Source organism: Bos indicus, chromosome 11 (assembly GCF_029378745.1).
Source record: "Bos indicus isolate NIAB-ARS_2022 breed Sahiwal x Tharparkar chromosome 11, NIAB-ARS_B.indTharparkar_mat_pri_1.0, whole genome shotgun sequence".
Lineage (NCBI taxonomy): Eukaryota > Metazoa > Chordata > Mammalia > Artiodactyla > Bovidae > Bos > Bos indicus.
In genome coordinates this window covers 29,511,836-29,538,992 of record NC_091770.1, presented here as the reverse complement: position 1 = coordinate 29,538,992, position 27,157 = coordinate 29,511,836, and the positions used below count along the sequence as shown (strand labels likewise).

The 27,157-nt window shown below is 40.2% G+C and overlaps 1 protein-coding gene across 1 annotated transcript in view; it reads right to left on the bottom strand.

Annotated features, from left to right (window-relative positions):
- MSH2 (mutS homolog 2) overlaps nucleotides 1–22,620 on the bottom strand; it is an 80,179-nt gene extending 57,559 nt beyond the window's left edge. Inside the window, exons 1-6 of the mRNA XM_070798611.1 lie at nucleotides 22,331–22,620; nucleotides 15,752–15,906; nucleotides 11,640–11,918; nucleotides 10,632–10,778; nucleotides 7,742–7,891; nucleotides 6,938–7,071 (exon numbers count right to left, since the gene is read on the bottom strand). Of these exons, the coding sequence (XP_070654712.1) occupies nucleotides 6,938–7,071; nucleotides 7,742–7,891; nucleotides 10,632–10,778; nucleotides 11,640–11,918; nucleotides 15,752–15,906; nucleotides 22,331–22,541 (1,076 nt within the window). The 5' untranslated portion in view covers nucleotides 22,542–22,620. The remainder of the gene's footprint in view (nucleotides 1–6,937; nucleotides 7,072–7,741; nucleotides 7,892–10,631; nucleotides 10,779–11,639; nucleotides 11,919–15,751; nucleotides 15,907–22,330) is intronic.
- Between the last annotated feature and the right edge of the window lie 4,537 nt (nucleotides 22,621–27,157).

The window sequence follows — 27,157 nt, the reverse complement described above, 5'->3', positions numbered from 1 at the left end:
TGACATGAACCATTAAACTCCTCCAGGAGACTGTAAACAATAACATTCTCTAACATAAATCCTACCAATGTTTCTTAGGTCAGTCTCCCAAGGCAGCAAAAATAAAAATTAACAAATGGAACCTAATCAATCTTATAACCTTTTGCGTGGCAAAGGAAACCATAAACAAAATGAAAAGACAACCACAGACAGACTGGGTAAAAACTTTGCAAACAATGTGACCAACAAGTGCTTATTTTTCAAAATTTACAAACAGCTCATATACAACTAAATAACAAAAAACCAAACAACCCAATCGAAAAATGAGCAGAAGACCTAAGTAGACATTCCTCTAAAGAAGACATACAGACAGATGGCCAACAGGGACATGAAAAGATGCTCAACATCACCAATTATTAGAGAAATGCAAATCAAAACTACAGTGAGGTACTACCTCACACACTGGTCAGAATGTGCATCACTAAAAAGTCTACAAACAAATGCTGGAGAGAAAAGGGAACCTTCTACACCATTGGTGGGGATACAAGTTGGTGCAGCCACTTGGAAAACAGTATGGAGGTTCCCCAGAAAACAAAAAATAGAATTACCATATGATTCAGCAATCGCATTCCTGGGCATATACCCAGACAGAATTAAATAATTCAAAAGGCCCCACGCACCCTTATGTGCACAGCAGCACTGTTCTCAATAGCCAAGACATGGACCTAAAGGTCCATCCACAGATGAATGGATAAAGAGGTGGCGTGTACGTACGTGTGTATGTACACACACACACACACACACACACACACACACACACACACACACAATGGAATACTACTCAGGCATTAAAAAAGAACAAAATAATGCCATGTGCAGCAACATGGATGCAACCAGAAATTAACATACTAAGTCAGTCAGAAAGAGAAAGACAAATACCATATGATATCACTTACATGTAGAGTCTAAAATATGACACAAACGAACCTATCTACCAAACATAAACAGACTCATGGACATAGAGAACTGACTTGTGGTGGCCAAGGGGAAGAGGTGTTAGCAGATGTAAGCTATTACATATAAAACAAGGTCCTACTGTATAGCAAAGGGAACTGTATTCCCTATCTGATAATAAACCATAATGGAAAAGAATATAAAGAAATATAAAACTGAATCACCTTGCTGTACAGTAGAAATGAACACATCATAAATCAACTGCAATAAAAAAAAAGGAACATAAAGTTCCAGTAAGAGTATTAAGAAGTAAAACAGCGAGAGAATGAAAAAGCTTCTACAACACATAGGACAAGGCAAGATACACAGTCCCCTCAGTCTTTGGTCTGGGTCTCATTAAAAGTCTAATAAATTGCTAGTTTCACAAGTCTATTCAATAAGCCATTTCAGAAATAATTATAGTATTAGTTTATGTTCTGGCTAACAGGTTTTTTTAAAAAAGACTGCTCTACTGTTTCCATGACAATGCCATTTTCAAATCACAATTTCAGAAGTACCAAAGTTACTGTTGGCAAAACAAGGTATACTTGTCAATCCTACTCAAAATTACTTAGCTGTCACAATCTGATACATTAATTTTCAAACTGACTAGAATATAAGATCATTTTGGGGGTCAGTTCATCTCTAAAATTTCAAAAGAATTATAAAATTAGTCGTGAAATTTTTGATATTTTAAATTCACCATTCTTTCCATCCTTTAAAACCACCATTTCTGATCTCACTGTAAGAATAATTGGCTGGAATTTCACAACAGTATATTTATATAGCTGAGAATAAATTTGGTACCTAAAGAACTACAAGATTGTGTCTCTTCTTTATCTGTTCTTTACATGGTTTAATACAGACAGCACCACTCAATCTGCGACGTAGGGTTGAGAAAATTAAAAAAGAAAAAAAAAAGGCCAAACATATAAGAGAGGAATATGCTTTCAAAGAACATTGAATCTAGTGAAGAAGGACATGTCTGTTCTTACAGTTAGTGCTGAATAACAAATGAGATGTAAAATGCAACAAAATGTGATACAAGAAAGCAGAGAACTCCCATTGGAGCTTGGGAACCACATTTTGATCTCCACTATCTCCCAGAGTTGCTCAAATTCATGTCCATTGAGGTAGTGAAGCTGTCTTATCTCATCCTCTGCCGCCCCCTTCTCCTTTTGCCTTAAATCTTTCCCAGCATCAGGGTCTTTTCCAATATTCTGAAGAGTCAGGATTTAAAGAGATAGGATTTTGAGGAAAATACTTGGGAAGGAATGGTGGAGCAGCAACAGCAGAGACTTGGTGGGAGAAGAATACAGGACACAATAGAAGAAAACTGAAGGAGAGAATAGAAAAAAAAAAAAAAACAAACTGTAACCAGAAGCAAAATGAAAATGTTGCCTTTGGAAAGGAAAGAGTACTATTTCCTCTTGTGAGACAGAACCAGGGAATAGAAAACTGAAAATATAGATACATTTTGAGACTGTAAGAATCAGGGAGGAGATCATCTGTTTAAGTGTAGGAGAATACAAAATGCTGCGCTGGTCACTGTAATAAGTCATGTAACAAAAGTGACACCAGGTAGCAGTGAAAGCTAGATAGCTTGAAAAGGACAGTGGATTCAATTTGCATTGTGTGACCTCTCCAGCAGCTTTTAATAGAGAAAGAGGGGCCAGTGTGACAAAGGGCCAATGGGGCAAGAATTCTATGTCCCCCATGAAAGCACTGGAAAAAGGGTTGCCTTTGTGGTACAGGCTGGATAGGAAGGCAAATAAAATTCAAAGGGACTAGCAGATCAGTCCAGAAAAACCAGAATAAGGGGTTTCACTAAACCTGATCTGGAAGCAGAGAAAACAGTGGTGGGAAGGCAGTGGAGTGACAGCCCTCCTGTTTGTCCTGAGGCCAGAGCAAAGCTCTGCTGCTTCAAAGAAACTGCACTCACCGTATGACCTCCAGACCTGTTTCCACACAACACTCACTACTAACTGAAGACATCCTTGCACAAAAGGATACTTAACATAACCTGGAAAGAAATGTAGGTCTAAGTCTGAATACAACCCCGGAAGTACACTGCCTCAAGAAGCAAGATATACTATCACATAAGCACCACCACCATTTCTACATTTACAGGAACTACTTTTACTTGGAGACATATTTCAAATAAAACTGCTATTAAATGTCATATAAAAATAATATTAAGCTAGAAGGCAATAAGAATACCAGATTCAACATGTGCAAGTGGTATCATCAGCAACTTCATGAGTGAACTATGTCATATGCTAACATATATTCGATGTTCTTTAAAGAAGTCTAACAACAACAAAAAAAAAAGGATAACTCATTAAGGCTTCACATAAATCTATGGAAAGGCAAAAAGCAAAAAAAGTCCTAAAAAATTAAAACTAATGGTAACAGTCCTAGTGCCACGTGAAAACCTGAGGACTCTTAATAGTAACACAGACAGTATTCTTGCTATAATTCCTAATTTGACTATTAGGAAGAAATACCCAGAAACTCACTTCTTAAAGGTAGTAACATACCAATTCTCACTGGAGATTAAAGTACTTAAGCCATTGCTGCTGCTGCTGCTGCTAAGTCGCTTCAGTCGTGTCCGACTCTGTGCGACCCCATAGATGGCAGCCCACCAGGCTCTCCCGTCCCTGGGATTCTCCAGGCAAGAACACTGGAGTGGGTTGCCATTTCCTTCTCCAATGCATGAAAGTGAAAAGTGAAAGGGAAGTCGCTCAGTCGTGTCTGACTCCTAGTGACCCCATGGACTGCAGCCCACCAGGCTCCTCCGTCCACGGGATTTTCTAGGCAAAAGTACTGGAGTGGGGTGCCATTGCCTTCTCCGACTTAAGCCATTAGCTAGCTATAAAGTATTGCCAGTGCAAATAGGTTTTAATGAATGGAAAAATGAGCATTACCACACATAAAACGATTCCACAGGTTTAACTTAAAAGCCAAAATAGTACATTTCATTTCTGATGTTAAAATTCAACTTGGATCAAATTAAACACAATTGATAGAAGCAAGAAATACAGTACAGCGATGAAAGGCTTGGGCTCTGGAGTCAGGCCAGACAGGAGCCAGTCTCCACCACCTCTCAGCTAATGAACGTGAGATACTTAGCAAAGTGCCAGGCAACCAGTCTTCTCTTCCTCCTAAGAGCCTGACAACGACTTAAAAGCAATCCTATTTTCATTGTTATTTCTGAACCTATCACTGGGCTACAGCTCTGGAATAGATGTATCCATCAAACTCAAAGATCTAGTCACGACTGTTCCTCTGTCTGCTCTAGTAAAAATAGAAAACAGAAATCTTTGCTTTCCTTAACAGAATTCCCTGCACAGCCACACACTTTAACTCCTCACTTAGTTTTAAAAGGGTGGAGTAGAGATTTCCACCACCTCTCTGCTAGAAAATCACTGCAAAACAGTGACAGTAAGAACAAAAGCTTGATTTGATATGCAGCTCTGAAGAAAAACCCATCTTAATCTTAAATGCTTACAGAGGGAGGCAATGAGAACCCCAGCAAGGCATAAACTAGAAGCATGAGGTATCACAGCAGGTGGAACTGAGAAAGGCTATTTAACAAAAAGGAGACTGTCCCAACAGAAGTCTGCCTTAAGGAGTATAACTTTGTCTTCCTGCTCTGTGGAATTTCAGCATTGGGCCTTGAAAACCACAGACCTTCCTAATTGCTGGTAAAAAAAAAAAAAGAATCTCCCCAAGGTAAAAAGGAGAAAGTATTTCCTCATCCTACAGGTGCAGAAAAGCAGATCATGATCTGAGTCAGAAAGCCATTCTCGCAAATCGTATTCCTAATTAGTCAGTCTTGTAAGGGTATCAGATTTTGGAAATTATTGCTATGTCCTATGAAAATAACCTTTAATTATAGCCAAAAAATTAATTTGGGTATCTTGCCTTCTAAATAGCTTGTTACTCTCGTAACAGTAAGTGATGTCTCAGGTTTTTGAAGGGTCCAAATACAAGCACACTCTAGCTGTTAAACCAGAAGAAGACCACTGACACGCGCTCTGTCCCTACAAGCCCAAAGTTAAAATGCAACCAATGACCCAGAGCATGGGACTTAAACTACCTATCACTTCAGAAACAACAAAAAGATGAGGGAGAATGGATATAAACTTCTACTTGTGCAGGCACAGACTTTCCATGGAAGGATACTCAAGAATCTGATTAAGACCAGTTGCTCCCAGGGCAAGTGTTGGCAATTCACACAGAGTACAGTAAGAAATGTGTCCCTGCTGCTGTGCAGAGGCCCTGAGGAAGGGAGTCCTAGGAAACCGGGAGATAGGAGCAAGAAACTCAGCACTGTATATCCTTCTGTTCCGTTCGACATTTGACTTATGTAAACGTAGTTAGTCACAAATAATTAAAATAAAAACCTGTAAACTGCCTTAATTACTTGCAAATATCCAATCCTTCCTATTTCTTATTTTGTTACTAAATCCCACTCTTCTTCTCCAGCAAGCCTGGCTTCAGGAAGTTATCTTAGCATTTCTAAACTTCCATATTTTCAATGATATATCAACATACCCACAATTTGCTGACTTCATGAGTTATTTTTATTGTAAGACCCTTTAGAATCCACAGGATCAATGCTTAGCTTGGTAATTATCTGCAGAGTGTCTTATGATACTGATCAACTATTTTATGTTTGCCTGGCATATATATATATAGTCCCAAATAGTCAAGGGATCATCACACTTTTTGGATACCATCAGAATTCAGTAGGTAGACAACAAATTCTTGAACAATCTGACAACATCAAATCTATAAAATTACTGACTCTCTTTTATCTATTCCGACAATATATCTAATTTACCAAACTGAAAATGTTAGGTCTACAATAAGGTCATTGAAATAACCTAATTATTGAAAAAGGTAAAGTATATCCAATCAATAAAATATTATGAATTTATAAAAAATGCTGAATATGAACATAAAACAGCAACACTAAAAAATGCTTATGTAATAGAAGCGCAAGTGGGAAAAAAACTAGGACACAAAACTATATTAGGATTACAACTGTGTTTTTAAAAACTATCAAACATTAAGAGTGAACTATATAAAATTATTTTACTTATATGCAGTTCAAAAACAGGTACAACTAATTAATCTATGAGGCTAGAAAGACAGTTATTACCCTTGAAGTGAGGAGAGGCAGTAACTGTAAGGATAACTGAGAAGGGTTTTGGGGATACCAGTTATGTTGTTTCCTGACTTATGTGTTGTTACCAAGGTATTCACTTTGTGAAAACCCATCAAATTGCACCTTTAGGATTTGCGCTTTTATGTGTATTACACTTCATTTAAGTGTTAAAACTTGTATCTAAAACAAAAGATAAAAATAAAACATACTCCAATGCTACTCACATTATATGCAGGAGTATTATATCGTTTTTTATTCCCTCAATTTTAAAGATTTTCTGAAATATGTTTAGGCTGCCTTAAATTTTTTCTAGAATAATAAAGAGTAAGTGCTTCCTTTGTGCCAGACCTTGTTCAAAGTACTTTAAATACATGAAATCATCTAATCCTCATAGCAACCCTAAGGAGGAGGTGTGTTATCACCGTCATTTTAAAAGGGAAGAAACTGCCACCCTGAGGTTCAATAATACCCAGTATAACACAGCATCTAAGTGGAAGAGCTCAGTACGAACCAAGGTAAACTGGCTCCAAAGCTCCAGTGCTCTGGGACATTATACCTACACCACCTCTCTAATAGAAGTTTACCTTTTCATAGTGAAGGGTAAAAACATAATCAAGAAAATAAGTTAATCAATCTAAATCACCACTACTCTACTACTTTATTAACTTTCTGTGCAGTTAGATGCTAAAATATGGGTACAAAATTGCATGTTGTAATAAGTGGTATAAGCATATGGGGTGACTGGAAGTTAGTTTACAAAAGTGTACACTTTTTTTTTTTTTAATATACCTCTCTTCTATTCTGTTCTTGTCCATAAGAGGCTGCTTAATCCACTGGTTAACCAGTCTTTGTCCTTGAGGAGTTTTGCATTTATTGAGCAATGCAGCCAGAGACTGAGAACCAGAAGTATCTTCAACAGAACCCTAGTAAACAAAAATAAAATAGGAAAGTGGCAGGCTCATTAGTGACCTTACTATGCCATGAAAAAGGATTACTTAATTTTAGAACAAGAACACTTAACATTGGGTACTCCCTGGTAGTCCAGTGATTACGAGTCTAAGCTCTCAGTGCCAAAGGCCTGGGTTCAATCCTTGCTTGGGGAATTAAAATCCCACAAGCCTCATGGGAAAAAAAAAAAAAAACCCTTCACTCCCCAAACTTGTTACAACAACACAAAACTTAACGTTCTTCAAATATTAAACTGAAATGTACACAGAAGCTCCTTATCTGAAAATCAGACTTTTAACATAATCTGATTTTTTAATTTTAATCTGATTTTTTGCTGTATATTTTTCCCCAAAACAACAACACTTTATAATTACTGCAGTTTTAGACATAAAACTTCTTAAAATATAATTTTTAAAAACTGCTGTTAATACACAATTTACTGATAAAGTCAGGACAAATTATATTTATATAGTTTGCAATTAGAAAAATACAGTAATTCAAAACTACTTAAGTATAATATTTCAAAATATTTAAGCTCCTTATTAAAAGTCTTATATTCAAAAAAAATAAAATAAAATAAAGAATAAAAGTCTTATATTCTATATACAAAAGCAAATATTTTTAACTGATGTATTTTTTTTTTACCTGGAAAAGGTTAAGGGCTCTCACTGCTGCAATATCCAATTTCATGTACTGGCTGAAGTCAAAAGTAGTCAGTTCAAACTGTCCAAAGTTTGAGTCATCTGATAAGAGTTCTAAAAATTTGATTACTGCAGACAAGGAAGAAACTGCAACCTAAGATTAAGAATTTAAAAGAAAAGATGGCTATCACTAGAATTCTAGAGATTTTTTTAAAAAAACAAATGGTAATATGAAAATAAATTTCAAACATCATTTTTCCTGGTATTTTTTTCCCAATTCAAACCAAGAAAATCAGACAAAGTTTAAATAAACCTTAGACTAGAAAACGATTTTCAGGAAGTGAAAACTTACTGTAATAGCAACACTATTTATAATAGCCAAAAGGAGAAATTATGCTATTGTCCAAGAGAAAAAAGGGTAAAGCCTGGCATGTTCACACTGCGGAATACTACAACAACAACGACATCCAACAATAGATATAAGCACAAACAATCCACTACAACAGGTCACAGTACAGATTACCTCACAAACATGGCACTGAATAAAGGAAATCACAAGACACGATCTTTATGAGTCCATTCATATTAACTACAAAAATAGACCAAACTAATTCATACTGTCAGAGGTACTAATGGAGGTTAACAAGCGGAAGAAAACATAAAGAGGGTCTTATGATCCCGGTACTATTCTGTTTCATGGGTGCTGGTTATGTGGGTATTTATAATTCATAAAAATTTAGTTATACACTTATGATACATATACTTCCTTGTATATATATTTAAATAAGAAATAACTGTCTATATTGCTACTATAACATAATAACATAAAGAAGCTAAGGACATTAAACTGATAGCCCAATGAAAATTCTACTTATATTTGGTACCAAATTCATTGTGAAGGTGCGTATGTTTCATAATTGATAACACAGTCATCTATCTGCCTCTGCCAAATATATAAGAATCTCCTGTTACGTCACCGTCAGGGACAGATGGTAACAATTTTTAGTAGCTCTAAGATGCTTGTGTGCATGGTCAGTTGCTTAGTCATGTCTGACTCTTTGCAACCCCACAGACTGTAGCCCACCAGGCTCCTCTGGCCATGGAAATATCCTGGCAAGAATACTGGAGTGGGTTGCCCGAGTCCTCCTCCAGGGGCTCTTCCCACCCAGGGATCAAACCTGAGTCTCCTGCATTAGCAAGTGGATTCTTTACCAGTGAGCCACCTGGGAAGCCCTCAGTAGCATCTTCCAATTTTCAACACTACAGTAATTTTCTCTAATACAGCTTTTCCTTGACTTACGAGGTTACATGCCAATAAGCCTATCATAAATAGAAAATGCATTTAATATCGTTAACCTACCGAACATCATAGCTTAGCCTCATCTGCCTTAAATGTGCTCAGAACACATTAGCCTATGCTAAGTCACTTCAGTCGTGTCTGACTCTGTGCAACCCCATAGACAGCAGCCCACCAGGCTCCCCCGTCCTTGGGATTCTCCAAGCAAGAACACTGGAGTGGGTTGCCATTTCCTTCTCCAATGCATGAAAGTGAAAAGTGAAAGTGAAGTCGCTCAGTCGTGTCCGACTCTTAGCGACCCCATGGACTGCAGCCTACCAGGCTCCTCCGTCCATGGGATTTTCCAAGCAAGAGTACTGGAGTGGGGTGCCATTGCCTTCTCCGACATTAGCCTATAGTTGGGCAAAATCACCTAACACAAAGCCTACTTTATAATATAGTTTAATAACTCAAAATTTATTGAACACTGTACTGAAAGCAAAAAATAGAATGGTTCTATGGGTACAGCATGGTTGTAAGTGTATCAGCTATTAAACCCTGTAATCCCACAGCTGACAGAGCTGCTGCTCTCTGCCCACCAACACAAGAAAGCTGCACCAAATATTGCTAGCCCAGGAAAAAGCCTAAATTCAAACTATGGTTTCTACTGAATAAATATAACTTTTGCAGCATTGTAAAGTTAAAAAAAAAAATCGACAGTTGAACCATAAGTCAGGGAATGTCTGTACTGGGATTATTACTCATACACAATGGCTTTTCATTCTGTCACACAAAGAAAGTAAAACAGATAAACTTAGTTTATAAGGATCAAACTATTATGTGATAAGTAATCACTGTAAAATCATGATATAATAATAGTCTCAGTTTATTCTGGTTTGAAGTCAATTTTGAAAATTATAAGCAGCTATAACTTGCTCTTATTTAAATATACAAATTTCTATTTTACTTGTCAGTGATCCACTGACATAACCATTTGAAATAACCATTCAAAAAGGTTTCTAATATTTTACATAAAAATATAACTCCCAAACCATACTTTCTTCAAAGATTTGAAAAATTGAAAATAAACTTCAACCATTGTGTGCATGTTCATATCTAACACTGAACACAAGCAGTGCCAATTTTTGAGCCAAACTGTTTAAATGTAACATTTATTTTGCAATTACTATGCACTGTGAATATTTCCATCCTTATTACTTTCTAATCTCCGCAACAATCCTTTAAGACATAATGAAGCTGAAGTAATTTATTAAAAACCTCACAGATCCTATATTATAAAACTTTAATAGTACCAACTATCTCACCAACCTACCTACGTGACTATCTCACCTGCTTAGCTGACAGTAATCAGGCTCTTTCTGGTGAAACCAGTAAAACAATAATCTCTTCCTCACCCCAAGGATATATGTTGTGTAAATATAATGAAGTTATATTTAAGATTATGTTTGAATTTTTCTAGTCATTTTCACAAACTTCACCACAGATTAAACTAAGCTTAAAAATCAGTGATCCATTTTAGTCTTTGAAATATAGATGACAGAAGCAGCCTTGTAAACATCACTATTCAGGGGTAAATTCACATTTGTAACCCACGTACCTGGTTCTCCATTTCTGGCAACACAGCACTATTCACCTGTTCTCCCTTCTTGCCTTTCAGCAACCGGTTGAGGTCTTGATAAATATCTTTTGTGGAAAAGTCAGCTCTTTTTCTTTCTGTGATCAAAATTCCTCCTCTCTGAATAACCTGTTTTACAGGAAATATTTTAAATTACTAGGAGAACAGCAATACAGAAAGTTGTGCCACTGACAAATATAAAGTAACAACAGTTTAACAAACAGCTTATTAACCCACATTATATTGTTACACAACAATACATGAAGAAAATGTTGGTAACATGTATTTTAAAAATATATAAATAAAATGTTCGTGGAAATCCAAAATTAGGCTTACATGAAGCTTTCAAAAAATAGTCTCAGTAGTAAAAACTATCAACAGAATGATACTCGGGGAAAGTTGCCTAGATACTATTTATGCTAAAAATGCCCATCACAGATTTGCTAACTCTCAAGTAGTTCTTATCGTATTTGAGGCTCACAAGAAGAAAAGAATCCTTAAAAATCTAAAATAATAAACCAGATACGTATACAAACAACAAAATCAGAACTTTGCTAAAATAGAAGAATCAGAAAAATAAAAGAGGCTAAAGTTCTACTCAAACTATTAAGAAATAAATAATCCTGAAGAACTGGATCTTATTTGTTACATCCATGCTAAATATGGGCATAGTTTTTTATTTTTAAAGGCCCTACATCACCTCTTCCCGACCCTGCATCCCTCAACTGTGAAAGCACTTCTTTTATTAACTGTGATCCCTTTAAGATGACATTCAGTTCAGAAGGAAAGAGAGGAAGGGGGGAGGGGGAAATGATCTGAGGGAGAACAAGTCTTAAGGAAAAGCTGGAAAGTCCTAATAAGATACAAAGTTTCTGTCAAAATATGTTGAAAGGGTTCTGACTTTTAAATTTTTCTTAAATAAAACAGTATCATGTTACTTTAGAGGCATTCCCAGCCTTGGATTCTCTATCATAGACTCCATTCCCTTACCTGCCTCAGTTTTCCCATGTCTCCAGCAGTCTCCCCTCCTGGCATAACACACTCCTTTGGTCCAATCTGAATCAGGAGAGCCTCCAGATTGGAGAACTGATCATTATCAGGGAACTCACACAGTCCCAGCTTCCTCTGTGTGGAGTCAACATACCCAACTCCGACCTGTCTTTGACCATCGACTGTAGACATTTTAACACCCACAACACCAATGGAAGCAGACATATCGTTGTTACCAAAGAGAATATCTTCAAACTGAGAAAGATTACCTGGAGAGGCCTAAGCAAAAATAAAGAGAAATTTTAAGAAACTGTTCAATGTACTTTAATATTTCACTAGCTCCCCACTCCAGTACTCTTGCCTGTAAAATCCCATGGATGGAGGAGCCTGGTGGGCTGCAGTCCATGGGGTCGCTAAGAGTCGGACACGACTGAGCAACTTCACTTTCACTTTCATGCACTGGAGAAGGAAAATGGCAACCCACTCCAGTGTTTTTGCCTGGAGAATCCCAGGGACGGGGGAGCCTGGTGGGCTGTCGTCTATGGGGTCGCACAGAGTCGGACATGACTGAAGTGATTTAGCAGCAGCAGCAAACAAAAATTACCCAACCTAGATGAATTTTATTAACATTTTCTTACCAAACAAAAAAATACTTATAACCATGTATTCCAATTAATATTACCATACTTTCTATAAAGTATCCCCCCTAATTTTCCATAAGAACACTTGGGCAAATCTCAAAACAGCAGTATCAAAAGTGATTTTCAAAAACAAAAAAAGTGCTTTTCAGTTTGAAATGTGGCAGCTAGGTTTACACTCACTCATTCATCAAGGAACCCAAAGGGATAACCCTCTCAATGGTATGCTTACATTTCTACAGTCTGCCAAACTACCTATTGGTTACACGTATTAGAATTTTCACTGAGTAGTTATATCACATATCGCATTATTAGCTTAAATATTAACCTTGGATACTCATGTCTCTATATCAATATATTTGTAAAACGCATATTGTTCTAGATCAATGATTTCCAAATAAAGGGTCTTTGACCTATTTTCAATATTTCAAAAAGATGAGAAATCTCTTTAAGAATATACAAGGCAACTAAAGGGCTTTTTTCTTTGCTTTTGGCTCTACTTGTGTCAATTCGGTGGGTTACAGCAGTTCAACATGATCAGAAGCTGACAGCTGCCTGTTAACATGAGGCATTTCTGGGGCAACTGACGGACCACAGTATGAAAACTGACATAGTTAGAAATAGTACAAATGAGCAGTGACAGCCAAACTTAGGCAACCCATAGGCATCAATAGTTCTTGGATGTCTTTAGCATCATAACAGTATCTTTTCACAATATGGTTCTGAATATACTGTAACTCTGTATGAATCGATTAAAATCTGGATCAAAAATGAAATGGAGGGACTTCCCCAGTAGTCCAGTGGTTAAGACTCTGAGCTTCCACCACAGAGGGCTTGGGTTCAATCCCTAGCTAGGGATCCTGAATGTCTCACTGCTACTGCTGCTGCTAAGTCACTTCAGTCGTATCCGACTCTGTGTGACCCCATAGACGTCAGCCCACCAGGCTCCACCATCCCTGGGATTCTCCAAGCAAGAACACTGGAGTGGGTTGCCATTTCCCTCTCCAATGCATGAAAGTGAAAAAGTGAAAGTGAAGTTGCTCGGTTGTGTCCGACTCTTAGGGACCCCATGGACTGCAGCCTGCCAGGCTCCTCCATCCATGGGGTTTTCCAGGCAAGAATACTGGAGTGGGGAATGTCTCACAGCTCAGCCCCCAAAAAGAAAATGTTATGGAAAACTGTTATCTGATACTCAAATTAAAAAGCACTGATTTACGTTTAAAAGCACAATCGTAAACACCATATTTTCACATACATACTTCAGATTTACACACAGGTTATGATGCATATCTTTAAAAAAACCTTCAAAAGTGAATCAATAGCTAATAAAGTTGAGTTTTTGACAGTCCTTGAAAATGGTAAGACTGGTAATCCCTGAACTAGATGGTACTAAGGTCCCTTCCTGCTCTGAACATACTACTGAGGACACGGGAAAAAAAGTCATTCACAGGAACTTCCCTGATGATCCAGTGGTTAAGACTCCAAGCTTCCACTGTGGATGACACCGGTCTGATCCCTAGGCAGGGAAATAAGGTCCCACATGCCACTTGGTGTGTCCAAAAGTCAAAAAAAAAAAAAAAGTCATAGAAGTCAACTACCCTAAATATCACTAATACTTTACAACAGAATCAGTAAGCTAAAAATTAAGATATATCAACTTTAGCAGCTTGTAAATCTGAACTTCTTAAAATGTCAGAATGAAGATACTACATTTTAACCTGATCAAGATACACACTTAATGTTTTTCCCCCCCGATCTAAAAGCTAGGAGTTAAAACAATTCATCTAAAAGGATTCTGATGACACAAAGGAGTGAGGTGTGAGGAGCTGATAAAACAGTTAATCACCTAAATTCATGATTCCACATTTTGGTGTTGTTACTAACTGAGCTCTGTGTAGAGTGAGATAGAAAAACATCATGTTTTGGTACCCTCAATTTTCTATTAAAATCTTTCAAGATGTAGGATAATACTTTTAAGTCCCACTTTTCTCAGTAAAGCAGCAATGAAAATTCTAAGGAAACTCCATCATAACATGTGTGTGTGTGCACACCCATGCTCAGTCATGCTCAACTCTTGGTGACACTATGGACTCTAGCCCACCAGGCTCCTCATCCATGGGATTTTCCAGGCAAGAATACTGGACTAGGTTGCAATTTCCTCCTCCAGGGGACCTTCCTGACCCAGGGATCAAACCCGATTCTCCCGCATTGGCAGCAGATTCTTTACTGCTGAGCCATTGAGGATAATACTCTCAGTTCCACTTTTCTCAGTAAAGTATCACTGAAAATTCTGAGGAAACTCCGTAACACAGGATGCTAAATTCTCTCAGATGTAATCTTCAGGAAATGTCTACATTTTCAAAGGTGGGGGGGTGTGGTGGTGGGAGGCAACATGGAAGGGATATTGAAGAGTATTATTCTTGGGGCAGCACCAACATCACATGTTTAAATATTGCACACACAAAAACTTTCATAGGCCTTTCAGGTCAGAAAACATCTTGAAAACCTTCTCATTTTATGTTTATAAAGAAACAGATACTGGAGAAGGCTGGGAAATCTGCCAAGATCACCCAGAGGAGAAAAGAAATGAGATGCACCAACTACAAGCCCAGAGCATTGTCCCTCGCTTACCACGTTTATTCCTTTGCAAGGATAAATCTCAACTCCCCAACATTTTAACCTTTATCCCGTATTTATGTGCATGTATTGGTTTAGTCACTAAGTTGTGTCCTACTCTTGCAACCTCATGGACTGTAGCCCGAACGCCTCCTCTGTCCATGGAATTCTCCAGGCAAGAATACTGGAGTGGGTTGCCATTTCCTTCTTCAGGGATCTTCCTGACCCAGGAACTGAACCAGGGTCTCCTGCATTGCAGGCAGATCCTTTACTGACTGAGCTACAAGAGAATGTACTGTGTGTGAACAAAAACATGACTTTACAGACTAAAAATACAGTCTTCAAGTAAAACAAGCTAGCACAATCATCTCCATGAAGGCATTAGAAGCACATCAACAAGCCCTTCTAGACACACCTAGGAATGTGATCAGCATTAAACAAAGGTCCAGACTTTTAAAAATTACAGTCAAATGAAAGAGAAAGGAATACACAAAGAGCAAATACATTACAAATGTATATAAATGAGTTTCCCAGAACATGCTAATTGTGTGATATTACTTCAAAAACAGTAAAAATCAAATTTCCTTTAATGCTGGCATTCAACTTTACGTAAAAGCTATTAATTACTTGGGTTTCAGTGACAGTGACAAAGCTCAGAGTACTCATACTCATAAAGATTTACTGAATTTCTGAATTGCTATTAAACTGTGATTTTAAAAACCACATGCTAAAGAATATTAAAGTCTCTCAAAGGATTTTACTATCACAACCTGGCTAAAATATTAAAGCAACAGAGAATTCAATTTAATTTTTTTCTATTCTTAAAAACACAACTAAATTTAAAAGGAAGATAATTACCTTAAATGCCAAATACCAATCATTCTCCTTGGAGGCCTTATTTCCAGCTCTGTTCTTATAAACTTCAACTCTGTACTGACGAACTAGAAGAAGATCTTTTACAAAAGACTCAAAATTCATTTTACTAAGCACAACACTCTCCAGAGTCTTTGCTCCTAAAGAAAAATATTAAAAATACAGGTTACAGATTTCACGATTTAAAGTCATAAGCGTTCAAGACCTAACACAATGCCTCCCTCCAAGCTATGTTGTTTTCCCAGTAATTCATTCACTCAATAAACCTATTTCATGTCCCAGGGATTCTAGTAGATGAACGGTATAATACAGTGGATAAATACAGCCAGATGGCTGGATGGCATCACTGACTCGATGCACGTGAGTCTGAGTGAACTCCGGGAGTTGGTGATGGACAGGGATGCCTGGCATGCTGAGATTCATGGGGTCGCAGAGTCAGACACGACTGAGCGACTGAACTAACTAACATATCAAAATAAGAAATTAAGATTAAAAAAATGAATAAATATATATACAGCTGATGCTACTTTTTTCATCATCTGTTTTTAACAAGTTTGGATAAAAGTCTTATATAACAACTATTACAATAGTTATATATATAATAATAATACAATAGTATTTATATAATTTTTTCAGAAGGTCCATAAAATAAATTACTAATTATGATAAAATGTTCTGGTAACGTAGTTCAAAAATTGAAGGTTCAAAAGGTACATCAATTCACCACTGTCCCCTACACATTCCGTTTACCACCCCAGTGTTACCAGTTCATAGAATGTATTTCCAAACGCACGCACACACAGGCAAATATAAAGCACTGCTTTTTTTTCTTTTCTATAACTCCACACTATACATACTGTTCTCTTTTTTTTTAACTTTGATATGGTAGTCTAAAAGATTGTTCCACCAGTACATAATCAGATTCTTTCTGTTACAGCTGCAACGTTTCAGTGACCCTCAGGAAGTTCTATAATTAATCTCTTAGTGATGGACATATAGGTTTTCCCAATTTTTGTTATTACAACAGGTTACATGAATAATCTTGCATGTGTTTCATTCTCTAAACATTAGAGTGTAACTGTGAGATAAAGTCCTAAAACTGGATTTTTTTCAAAGGATGATATGTGCGATTTTTATAAATATTGCCAGACTATCCCCCTTGGTTGGCTGTACCAATTAACGCCACCATCTGTAAAGTATTAATGCCATTTATTTTCACTATCCAGTCAACAGAGTTTTAAAACTTACTGGTCTTCATCTCACATCACCCGTTCTCAACTGGGGAAGATCTTGCTCCCCTAGTGGACACTATCTCTGTCTGGGGGCATCTAAGTTGTCACAACTGGGACAAGGGAGTAATAATGGAATCTAGTAGGGAGAGGAGGGGATGCTGTTAACCATGCACAGGCTAGCCCCTCACAGCAACAGATTAACTCTTTGGTCAAAAATATCAACAGTGCCAAAGTGAAGTGAAAGTGCAAATCGCTCAGTCCTATCTGACTCTTTGCGACCCCGTGGACTGTATGTCCATGGAATTCTCCAGGCCAGAATACTGGAGTGGATAGCCGTTCCCTTCTCCAGGGGATACTGCCAACCCAGGGATCGAACCCAGGTCTCCCACATTGCCGGAGGATTCTTTACCAGCTGAGCCACATATTACCTAATAGTCTTAGATGTATAGTCTTAGACTACAGGGTCTCATTTTAGTTTTGATTCATAAATAACAATGTCTTTACAAAATAAATAAAATCACCCGCACTATCAAATGGAATTATAACTCAATTTTCAAATAAAACAGTTAATACCAATTATTCACTTAAAGGTAATTCAGAATATACTTGTAGGGACTTCCCTGGTGGTCCAGTGGCTAAAACTCCATGTTTCCAATGCAGGGGGCCCAGGTTCACTCCCTGGTCAGGTGATTAGATCCCACATGCTACAATAAAAATCACCATTAAAACCCAGTGCAGTCAAATAAATTTCAAAAATAAAACTACAGAATATACATGCAGATTATTCTGACAAGTCTGGATCTTATGAGAGACTTAATCTAAATTTAACAATACATTGTATCAAGCACAAATATTAAATACAAATACAAATTAATTAAATGACAGAATACAATTATTTTGTACAGCAGGACACAGCTGATACTTTCAATATCATTTTACTAGTTACATAAGCAGTGGACAAGCACCCCCGCTGTCACAGACACCCTGAAAACGGGCTCAAATCTTGCTTCTCTAAAGTTATTCCCTAGAACATTTCTTATGATCTCATCCAGGACCAGGTACAGGGACCAGGTGGCTACCAAATGAGCAGAGAAAGCCAAAGGAAGAACACAACGGACAGATGACAAATGACTTCAAATGTGGGAACTGTGACAAAATGAGGAAAGCACAAGGTAAAAGGAAAAGCTGGACTCACTAGGTCAGAGGGAGCAGCCACTGGACTCAAGCCACTGCTAACCTGCCCAGTTTCCAACTACACAGAATTTTCAAAAGAAGCTCAAAATCTGAATGTTTTCATGAAACCACCCAATTTCTACAATATAGGCAATTAATTCAAACTTTTAAGAAAACATTATTTAGGTTGCCAGTTTTCGACTCAGCAAGTAAAACACAGCCACATTTTTACAGACTTGAATAGACTACCTTTCTTTACCTTGCATGTAGAAAGCAAGCTGCATGAAAATTACATCTACTCTGAATGTTACTCCTTCAGCAAAGCCTATACTCACATTCTCAAGAGGCATATGAGAGATATAAGGTCTACCCAGGCTGCAAGTCTCACTTCTCCCAATTAAGACTCACTCAGGACCAGAACTTCAGTGGAATGGTAGGCCCCATTTAAACTATTTCCTGTTTTTGCCTAGCACATAGGGTGACTAGGTAGTCACCTATCCCACCCATCCCACTTTGCCCAAGACTCTCCAACTTTCAGCACTGAAAGCCCAGCACCCCAGGAGCCCTCTTAGTCCCAATGCAAACCAGAACTATTGGACAACCTATTGGCTCATCCAGTTGAATACATAAGAAACATTATTTATGGACTTCCCTGGTGGCTCAGATGATAAAGAATCTGCCTGCAAAGCCGGACACATGGGTTTGATGCCTGGGTCAGGAAGATTCCCCTGGAGAAGGGAATGGGTAACCACTCCAGTATTCCTGCCTGAAGAATTCCATGGACAGAGGAGCCTGGTGGGTTACAGTCCATGGGTGGCAAAGAGTGGGATATGACTGAGCAACTAACACTACACTGAATATTATTCATATGATGAAATATTATCATAAAATTTGCTCTTGGAAAGCACTGAACCACAGTCAATACAAAATTAGAAAGGAATTTCTCCCAGAGATGTTTATAAACGCCACTGTAATTATCGGTCAACAACTTTCAATAAATAGAGCAATGAGCTTCAAAACAATGTTATATCATCCTTTAATTTAGAAGGCAAAACATAAAGTCCAACTCAGCAAAAACAATTCTGGGGAGAGAGGGAAAAAAACACTGGTCTGGCACATAATTCCGAAACAATTTTTAAATCAGCCTAGTAGGATGTGCCAGCACGCTTGTCTGGCCAGCACTGATTCGGAATTTGAATGCTTAGCACACATGAACAAGCACTCTCAGATCCACAAGCCCCAACACTCTCTATTATTACATCTATTTGCACATCAAAGTTATCTGCCTGGCCAAGGGCAGAGGCAGAGCAATCCTGTCTTTCTATAGACACACTCAACAGGAAAACACATTCACAACAGCACTGCCTTATTTTGGCTGTCTATCAAGCAGCATGAGGGATCTTAGTTCCCTGACCAGGGGTCAAACCTGTGTCCTCTGCAGTGGAAGCACAGAGTTCTAACCACTGGACCACCAGGAAAGTCCCCAGAGATTTCTTAAAAGTGGTGGGTCAAGAGGCAAATGAGGTGATTCCCCTCCCCCCAAGGCCTCTCACACTTCCTCCACTACTAATCTCCAGATAGGTTGTCAAACCATCTCCAAAGATACTGTTATCCTCCAAAGATACTACTTCTCTCAAACAAGTGACACACTGATGTGGCAATGCATTTTAAGTCTTATTTACAGATAAGCACCAGATGTATGGTTACTCTATGTTTCTGGTGAAGAGTTTGGCTGTATGCTTTAAGTCTGAAAACCAGGAAGAAAAACTGAAGGGGAGCTGGAAGAGAAAGCTACCCAGCCTCCATCTGGGACAGAAGAAAAACCTCAGCTTGGTACAAGATTCTCTGCCTCAAGAATAACTTGGAAGCCCCATCTTCATTCAGCTGATGACGTGTCTGCTACGGCCTGCAATGCGGGAGACCTGGGTTCAATCCCTGGGTTGGGAAGATCCCCTGGAGAAGGGAAAGGCTACCCAATCCAGTATTCTGGCTTGGAGAATTCCATGGACTATACAGTCCATGGGGTCGCAAAGAGTCGGACATGACTAAGCAACTTTCACTCACGTGTGGGCACTGTACCAGGGACTGGGATTCAGAGGCAGGGACTGGTAAGGAGACTGGTCCTAAGGCAGGGAACACCTAAGAGGGGCAGCTAACCAGGCAGCCTTAAGATGGGAGTCAAGAAAGGTTTCCAGGAGGAGATGCCTTCTAAGCTGAGTTCTGACAGCAAAAGAGACAAAGGATAAGGAACTTTGTTTTCTAAGGACTCAGATTTCTCATCAATAAATTGAAACTAGGTACTAACCCAACTAGCAGGTCTTTATTATAATAATGTATCACTAATTGTTTTAGAGTCAGAGAAAAGGAGCCAAAAGGATATGAAGACTAAATGCCAATAGAATGAACCAAAGAGAAGAAATGATCAACAGAATGCCATCTGTGAGAAGAGGAGATGCGATCCAGACCACAGCAAAAGGCTCCTCTCTTCACTGGCACAACAGGGAAGGAGAGAATGGATACAGATGACATTAAAAATATAGGTTCAAAAAATAATCCAAATATGGATCAACAAATGGATTAAATGAAGTATGGTACATCCATACAACTGGAATATTTGGCAATAAAAAGTAATGAAGGATTGATAACACAGATGAAACTTGAAAATGTTAAGTGAGAGAAGTCACTCAATACCAGTGTTTCTAGAGAGAGAGAAAGCAGATTTGTGGCTGCCAGTGTTTCGGAGGACTGTGGGGAGAGGGAAAGTTCCTGCTGACAGGTACAGGGTTTCTCAAGACTCAAGTGAAATTTAGCCTCTCTTGTAATGCCTCTTCTGCCGGGTACAGTCTTTGGCAACCCTGTCTCCGCCTCGTCTGTAACGTGTTCTGCAGCATCTTCTACAGGTCTTCAACTGGAATGAGATTTCTGCCTTGCTCTCCACTAAAGGGGGCTTCCCTGGGAGCTCAGAGGAATCCGCCTGCAATGTGGAAGACCCGGGTTCGATCTCTGGATTGGGAAGATCCCCTGGGAGGGCATGGCAACCCACTCCAGTACTCTTGCCTGGACAATCCCCATGGACAGAGGAGATTGGCGGGCTTCAGTCCATGGGGTCGCAGAGTCCTCAACAGGACTGAGCGACAAAGCCTAGCACATCCAGAGACTAAGCACACAAACATCCACTAGAGGGAGCTCTGTGAAGGTGGAGATACTGCCTCTTGATCTATGTACTCCCAGTGTCCAGAACCCTGCCTGACAAGGTAGCATTCAATAAATGTCTATCTGCTGAATTAAACATCTTTCGTCAGTAACATCCCATCTGCATATGGCAAAGGCAGGTCTAAAGCCTGCAACTCCTTACTCCTCCTAGAATGTTCATTCACAAAAGAGTCAGGGATAAAAGATTAAAATAAAACAAGATGTTTAGAACATCTAACTCACAAGGGGGTGAGAAGTTTGTAGTAGCTTTCCAGGGAGAGCTAATGCTAGAGAAATGGGGGTGGGTTACTGAGGGCGCTGAATTCCGAGCGGAGTCACAGACATCCAAGACTAACTCAAGGACACACAGCTGGTAAAAGGAGGGGCTAAGACTTGAATCCAGGCAATCTGGCTCCAGAGTTCAAGGTCCCGACCACCAATACTGCCTAGCAACTGTAGACACTATAAGTCCCTGCGCTGAACAGCGATATAAATCACGTTCGGCCAACAGGTAAAAACACGTTGGTGACATAAAACGGTCTCCCTAAATCCTTTCTATTCTAAATTTCAATCCTGGACTGGCATTTGTGATAACGAGGATTGGCAGCGTTTGTGATGAGATCCACAGCGCCAAGGCGGGGGCTGAGAAGCAGACACCCACGCAGACTGCAAAAAAAAAAAAAAAATAGAACAATGTGTTCAAACGCCTCGCATGAAGCCAGGCACACAGCGATCGCTATTAGTTCTGATCCGGGGCAACTGCCGAGGGGCAGACTTAGGGCGGAGGCAGGGCAGGGGGCGGGTGGCGCCCCTCTGGGCCAGGCAGGGACCGGAGCACGCGCAGTGCCCCCACGAAACACCAGCGTCCCCGCCCCCGGGCCTCTCGGCCCGACACCCTACCACTTCCTGAGAGGAGCCACTCTGCGGGGTTCCCCCCGACCCGAGCCCGCGCCATCCCAGCCCTCACCTGCCGGCCCCATATACTTGACCACCCCCTGGGTCTTGAACACTTCGCGGGCGGCCAGCAGTGCGTCCTCCCGGTGCGCGGTGTAGAAGTCACCCCGGTCAAAAAGGCGCACTGTGGTGGTCGGCTTCTCCGGCATGCCTTGGAAGAAGCGCACAAAGCCGACCTCGGCCGCGCTATCCAGCTGCAGGGTGTCCTTCGGCTGCACCGCCATTTCGAAACCTCTTCACCAGCCGCCCGAGAGAACTGCACGACCCCGCACCCACCAAGATGTTTCCCGCCTCCCCTCCCTCGCCCCCCAAGCGCGTCCGGCCTCTGCGGAGATACCCAATCAACATCCAGCACTGCGACTCTGTGGGTGGGAGTGCGCCCCGACAGCCAATCATAATCGGACGCGGCCCAGCTTCCCGCGCACGCTGGCGACTCTGTATAATGCGCATGCGTGAGCCTAGGTCGCGCGCCGACCCTGGCAGACGCCCATCGTTGAAAGGGTTAGGTCTCCGGGTTTTCTGGGCTGCACAGGCGTGGGCACCAGGTGGAGGAATAGCTAGATTAAGAGGTCAGATGGGAGGTTCCGGCTGGTTTTGAGTTTATTATGTACCCGTAAGCACAAGAGTGAAATCAAAAAGAAACTTGAAGGCAAGGAAAAACTAGCCTTCCTATCACAGTATTTTTTTTAACCTATGCCCCTCTCCTTCCAGCTGCCTCCGTTTTCTTTTTTAAGCAAACTCCATCCTAGCCAAGACTTCACTCCCTGATTGATTGATTCATTCAAAAACAGAAAACTTGCTATGCTCCAGACATAGGATCTGAGGATTAGTAAAGATAAGAGAAAAATCACAGTCTTTGTTGAGCTTATATTCTAATGAATGTATTCAGATAATATACTAAGTAAACATAGTAGGGTTTCCCTGGCTGCCCAGTGGTAAAAGAATCCGCCTGGTGATGTAGGAGACGTTGGTTCGATCCGTGGGTGGGGAAGATCTCTTGGACAAGGAAATGGAAACCCACTCCGATATTCTTGCTTGGGAAATCCAGTGACAGAGGATCCATGGGGTCGTAAAAGAGTTGCACACGATTTAGCAACTAAAACAGCAGCAAACTTATAGTAAATAAACTGTTAGAAGTAAGTGTTTAGGTATAAAGGACAGGGTGGGGAGGGTTGGAATTTTTTTTTTTTTTTTTTTTACTATTGAGCAAAGACTTGAAGGAAGGAGGTCAGGATACATCCTGCACAGTTACCTGCCTAACACAAGGTATTGCACTCTCCTGTTTGATCACCCTTCCCCCCATGAAATCTGTCCCAAACCCTGTTTCAAAGGTGCATAATTACCCCCAGGGGCTTTTCGAAGTTGTTCCTGGGCCCCACCCCCACCTAATGGGTTGGAATTTCTGAAGGTGGGTTATTGGGCTCTTTTAAGAAAGCTCCCTGGAAATTCTTGAGTCAGCTCGGTTTAGAAACCACTGACCTAAATGTTAAAATTCAAATAGTTTCAGAAGTAGAGAAAGTTTGAGCTATCAGACTGCTGACTACATCTCCTACTAGTGTTCCCTCCTTTCACACCAGCTCTTCCAGCTGCAGTAATAAATTTCCCCTTACCTTTCAATACCTAACACAAACTTGTCCCTCTGCTCTGGAATGGTCCTTCCCTGCCCTTTGTGTAGCAAACTACTGGTCATTCTTCAGTGCCCAGACCTGAAAGAAGCCCATTCCCTCCAGGTGTAATTAGTTGAGTTATCTTCTGAAGTACCATCTTATTCATCAGTTCAGTTCAGTCCCTCAGTCGTGTCTGACTCTGCGACCCAATGGACTGCAGCACACCAGGCTTCCCTGTCCATCACCAACTCCCAGAGGTTGCTCAAACTCATGTCCATCCAGTTGGTGATGCCATCCAACCATCTCATCTGTCGTCCCCTCTCCTCCTGCCTTCAATCTTTCCCTTACTCATATTCATACCCATATTATATTTGCTACATTGTTTTAGAAATATCTGTTTCTCTTACCAAACACTTGGAAAGAACACAGGTGAGTATTATATTTATTTAATGATAAAGGCCAATGTTATCAGCATTTTATTAACTTTTATTTTTACGTTTTAATTTTTGCAACTCTAAGCATTAAGAACTATTGTTATTCTTATTTTACAATGAGGAAACTGAAACTAGGAAATGTGAGGTAGCTTACCCCAAAATCCAGAACTAATAGTAAGTGATTGAACTAGAGTTCAGGCTCCAGATTCTGTAAGTTTAACTATCTGTGTGCCAGAGAGCCTGGCACATATGAGGAACACAGGAAATGTCTGTAAATGAATGAACTGTGTATCACAACAACCACTCCTTTTTGATAACCTTAGCCTAAGTGCCATCCATCTCTCCCCTTTCCCCATACACATTATAAATAGTGAGTGCAGAGGAAGGCAACACGATAATAATAACACCAAGGGTGATGTCAGGATTAAATGAAATAGCTTTGTAAATATTTTATGTTTTTTTTAAAAGCCTTTATACTCATCTCACATGCTAGTAAAGTAATGCTCAAAATTCTCCAAGCCAGGCTTCAGCAATATGTGAACCGTGAACTTCCTGTTTTCAAGCTGGTTTTAGAAAAGGCAGAAGAACCAGAGATCAAATTGCCAACATCCGCTGGATCATGGAAAAAGCAAGAGAGTTCCAGAAAAGCATCTATTTCTGCTTTATTGACTATGCCAAAGCCTTTGACTGTGTGGGTCACAATAAACTGTGGAAAATTCTGAAAGAGACGGGAATACCAGACCACCTGACCTGCCTCTTGAGAAATCTGTGTGCAGGTCAAGAAGCAACAGTTAGAACTGGACATGGAACAACAGACTGGTTCCAAATAGGAAAAGGAGTTCGTCAAGGCTGTATATTGTCACCCTGCTTATTTAACTTCTATGCAGAGTACATCATGAGAAACGCTGGGCTGGAAAAACACAAGCTGGAATCAAGATTGCCGGAGAAATATCAATAACCTCAGATGTGCAGATGACACCACCCTTATGGCAGAAAGTGAAGAGGAACTCAAAAGCCGCTTGATGAAAGTGAAAGTGGAGAGTGAAAAAGTTGGCTTAAAGCTCAACATTCAGAAAATGAAGATCATGGCATCCAGTCCCATCACTTCATGGGAAATAGATGGGGAAACAGTGGAAACTGTCAGACTTTTTCTGGACTCCAAAATCACTACAGATGGTGACTGCAGCCATGAAATTAAAAGACGCTTACTCCTTGGAAGGAAAGTTATGACCAACCTAGACAGCATATTCAAAAGCAGAGACATTACTTTGCCAACAAAGGTTCATCTAGTCAAGGCTATGGTTTTTCCTGTGGTCATGTATGGATGTGAGAGTTGGACTGTGAAGAAGGCTGAGTGCCGAAGAATTGATGCTTTTGAACTGTGGTGTTGGAGAAGGCTCTTGAGAGTCCCTTGGACTGCAAGGAGATCCAACCAGTCCATTCTGAAGGAGATCAGCCCTGGGATTTCTTTGGAAGGAATGATGCTAAAGCTGAAACTCCAGTACTTTGGCCACCTCATGCAAAGAGTTGAGTCATTGGAAAAGACTCTGATGCTGGGAGGGATTGGGGGCAGGAGGAGAAGGGGACGACAGAGGATGAGATGGCTGGATGGCATCACTGACTCGATGGACGTGAGTCTGAGTGAACTCCAGGAGTTGGTGATGTACAGGGAGGCCTGGCGTGCTGCGATTCATGGGGTCGAAAAGAGTTGGACGCGACTGAGCGACTGATCTGATCTGATCTGATACTGTTTATCATCACGTTTCCCCCCACCCAGACTATGTCTTTCACTTATTCATTGAATTAGGTATTTGTTTATCAGTTGAGGGCTTCCCTTGTAGCTCAGTCAGTAAAGAATCTGCCTGCAGTGCAGGAGACTGGGGTTCGATCCCTGGGTTGGGAAGATCTCCTAGAGAAGGAAATAGCAACCCATTCCAGTATCTTTGCCTGGAAAATCTCACGGACAGAGGAGCCTGGTGGGCTGCAGTCCATGGGGTCGCAAAGAATTGGGCACGACTGAGCGACTGACACTTACTTACTTACTGGTTGACTTTAATGGGCATAAAGTCTAGAAATTCATCTACAAGGCTATCAGCCTTGGCAGAGGATGATAACCTTTCACCAGACTTTAAAGATAGGTAATGATTTCAGAGACTCTTTGTATCCAGACTAATAACAATGACCCAGAGGACTTTTTTCCCTCCCAATGTCTGCAAGAAGAAGGACCTTTAAATTACCCTGCCTAGAGACAAGCTTGAAGTAAAACATTGAAATGTGTTTGTAATCAATTTGCCTAATAAGTTGTGTTTTTTTCGTTTTGGTTTGTTGGGGTTTTTTGGTTTTTTATGGCATGCCACGTGGCTTTAGGGATTTCAGTTACCTGCTGCTGCTAAGTCACTTCAGTCGTGTCCGACTCTGTGCGACCCCATAGACGGCAGCCCACCAGGCTCCCCCATCCCTGGGATTCTCCAGGCAAGAACACAAGAGTGGGTTGCCATTTCCTTCTCCAGTGCATGAAAGTGAAAAGTGAAAGTGAAGTTGCTCAGTCATGTAGGACTTTTATCGACCCCATGGACTGCAGCCCACCAGGCTCCTCCATCCATGGCGTTCTCCAGGCAAGAGTACCGGAGTGGGGTGCCATTGCCTTCTTCGTCAGTTACCTGACCAGGGACTAAACCCCAGGCCATGGCAGTGAAAGCCCAGAGTTCTAACCATTAGGCCACCAGTAAACTCTCTAAGAGGTTGTTTTAACAGTATCTTTTCTTTAAAGCCATGTGCACAGATTAAATATTTATGATA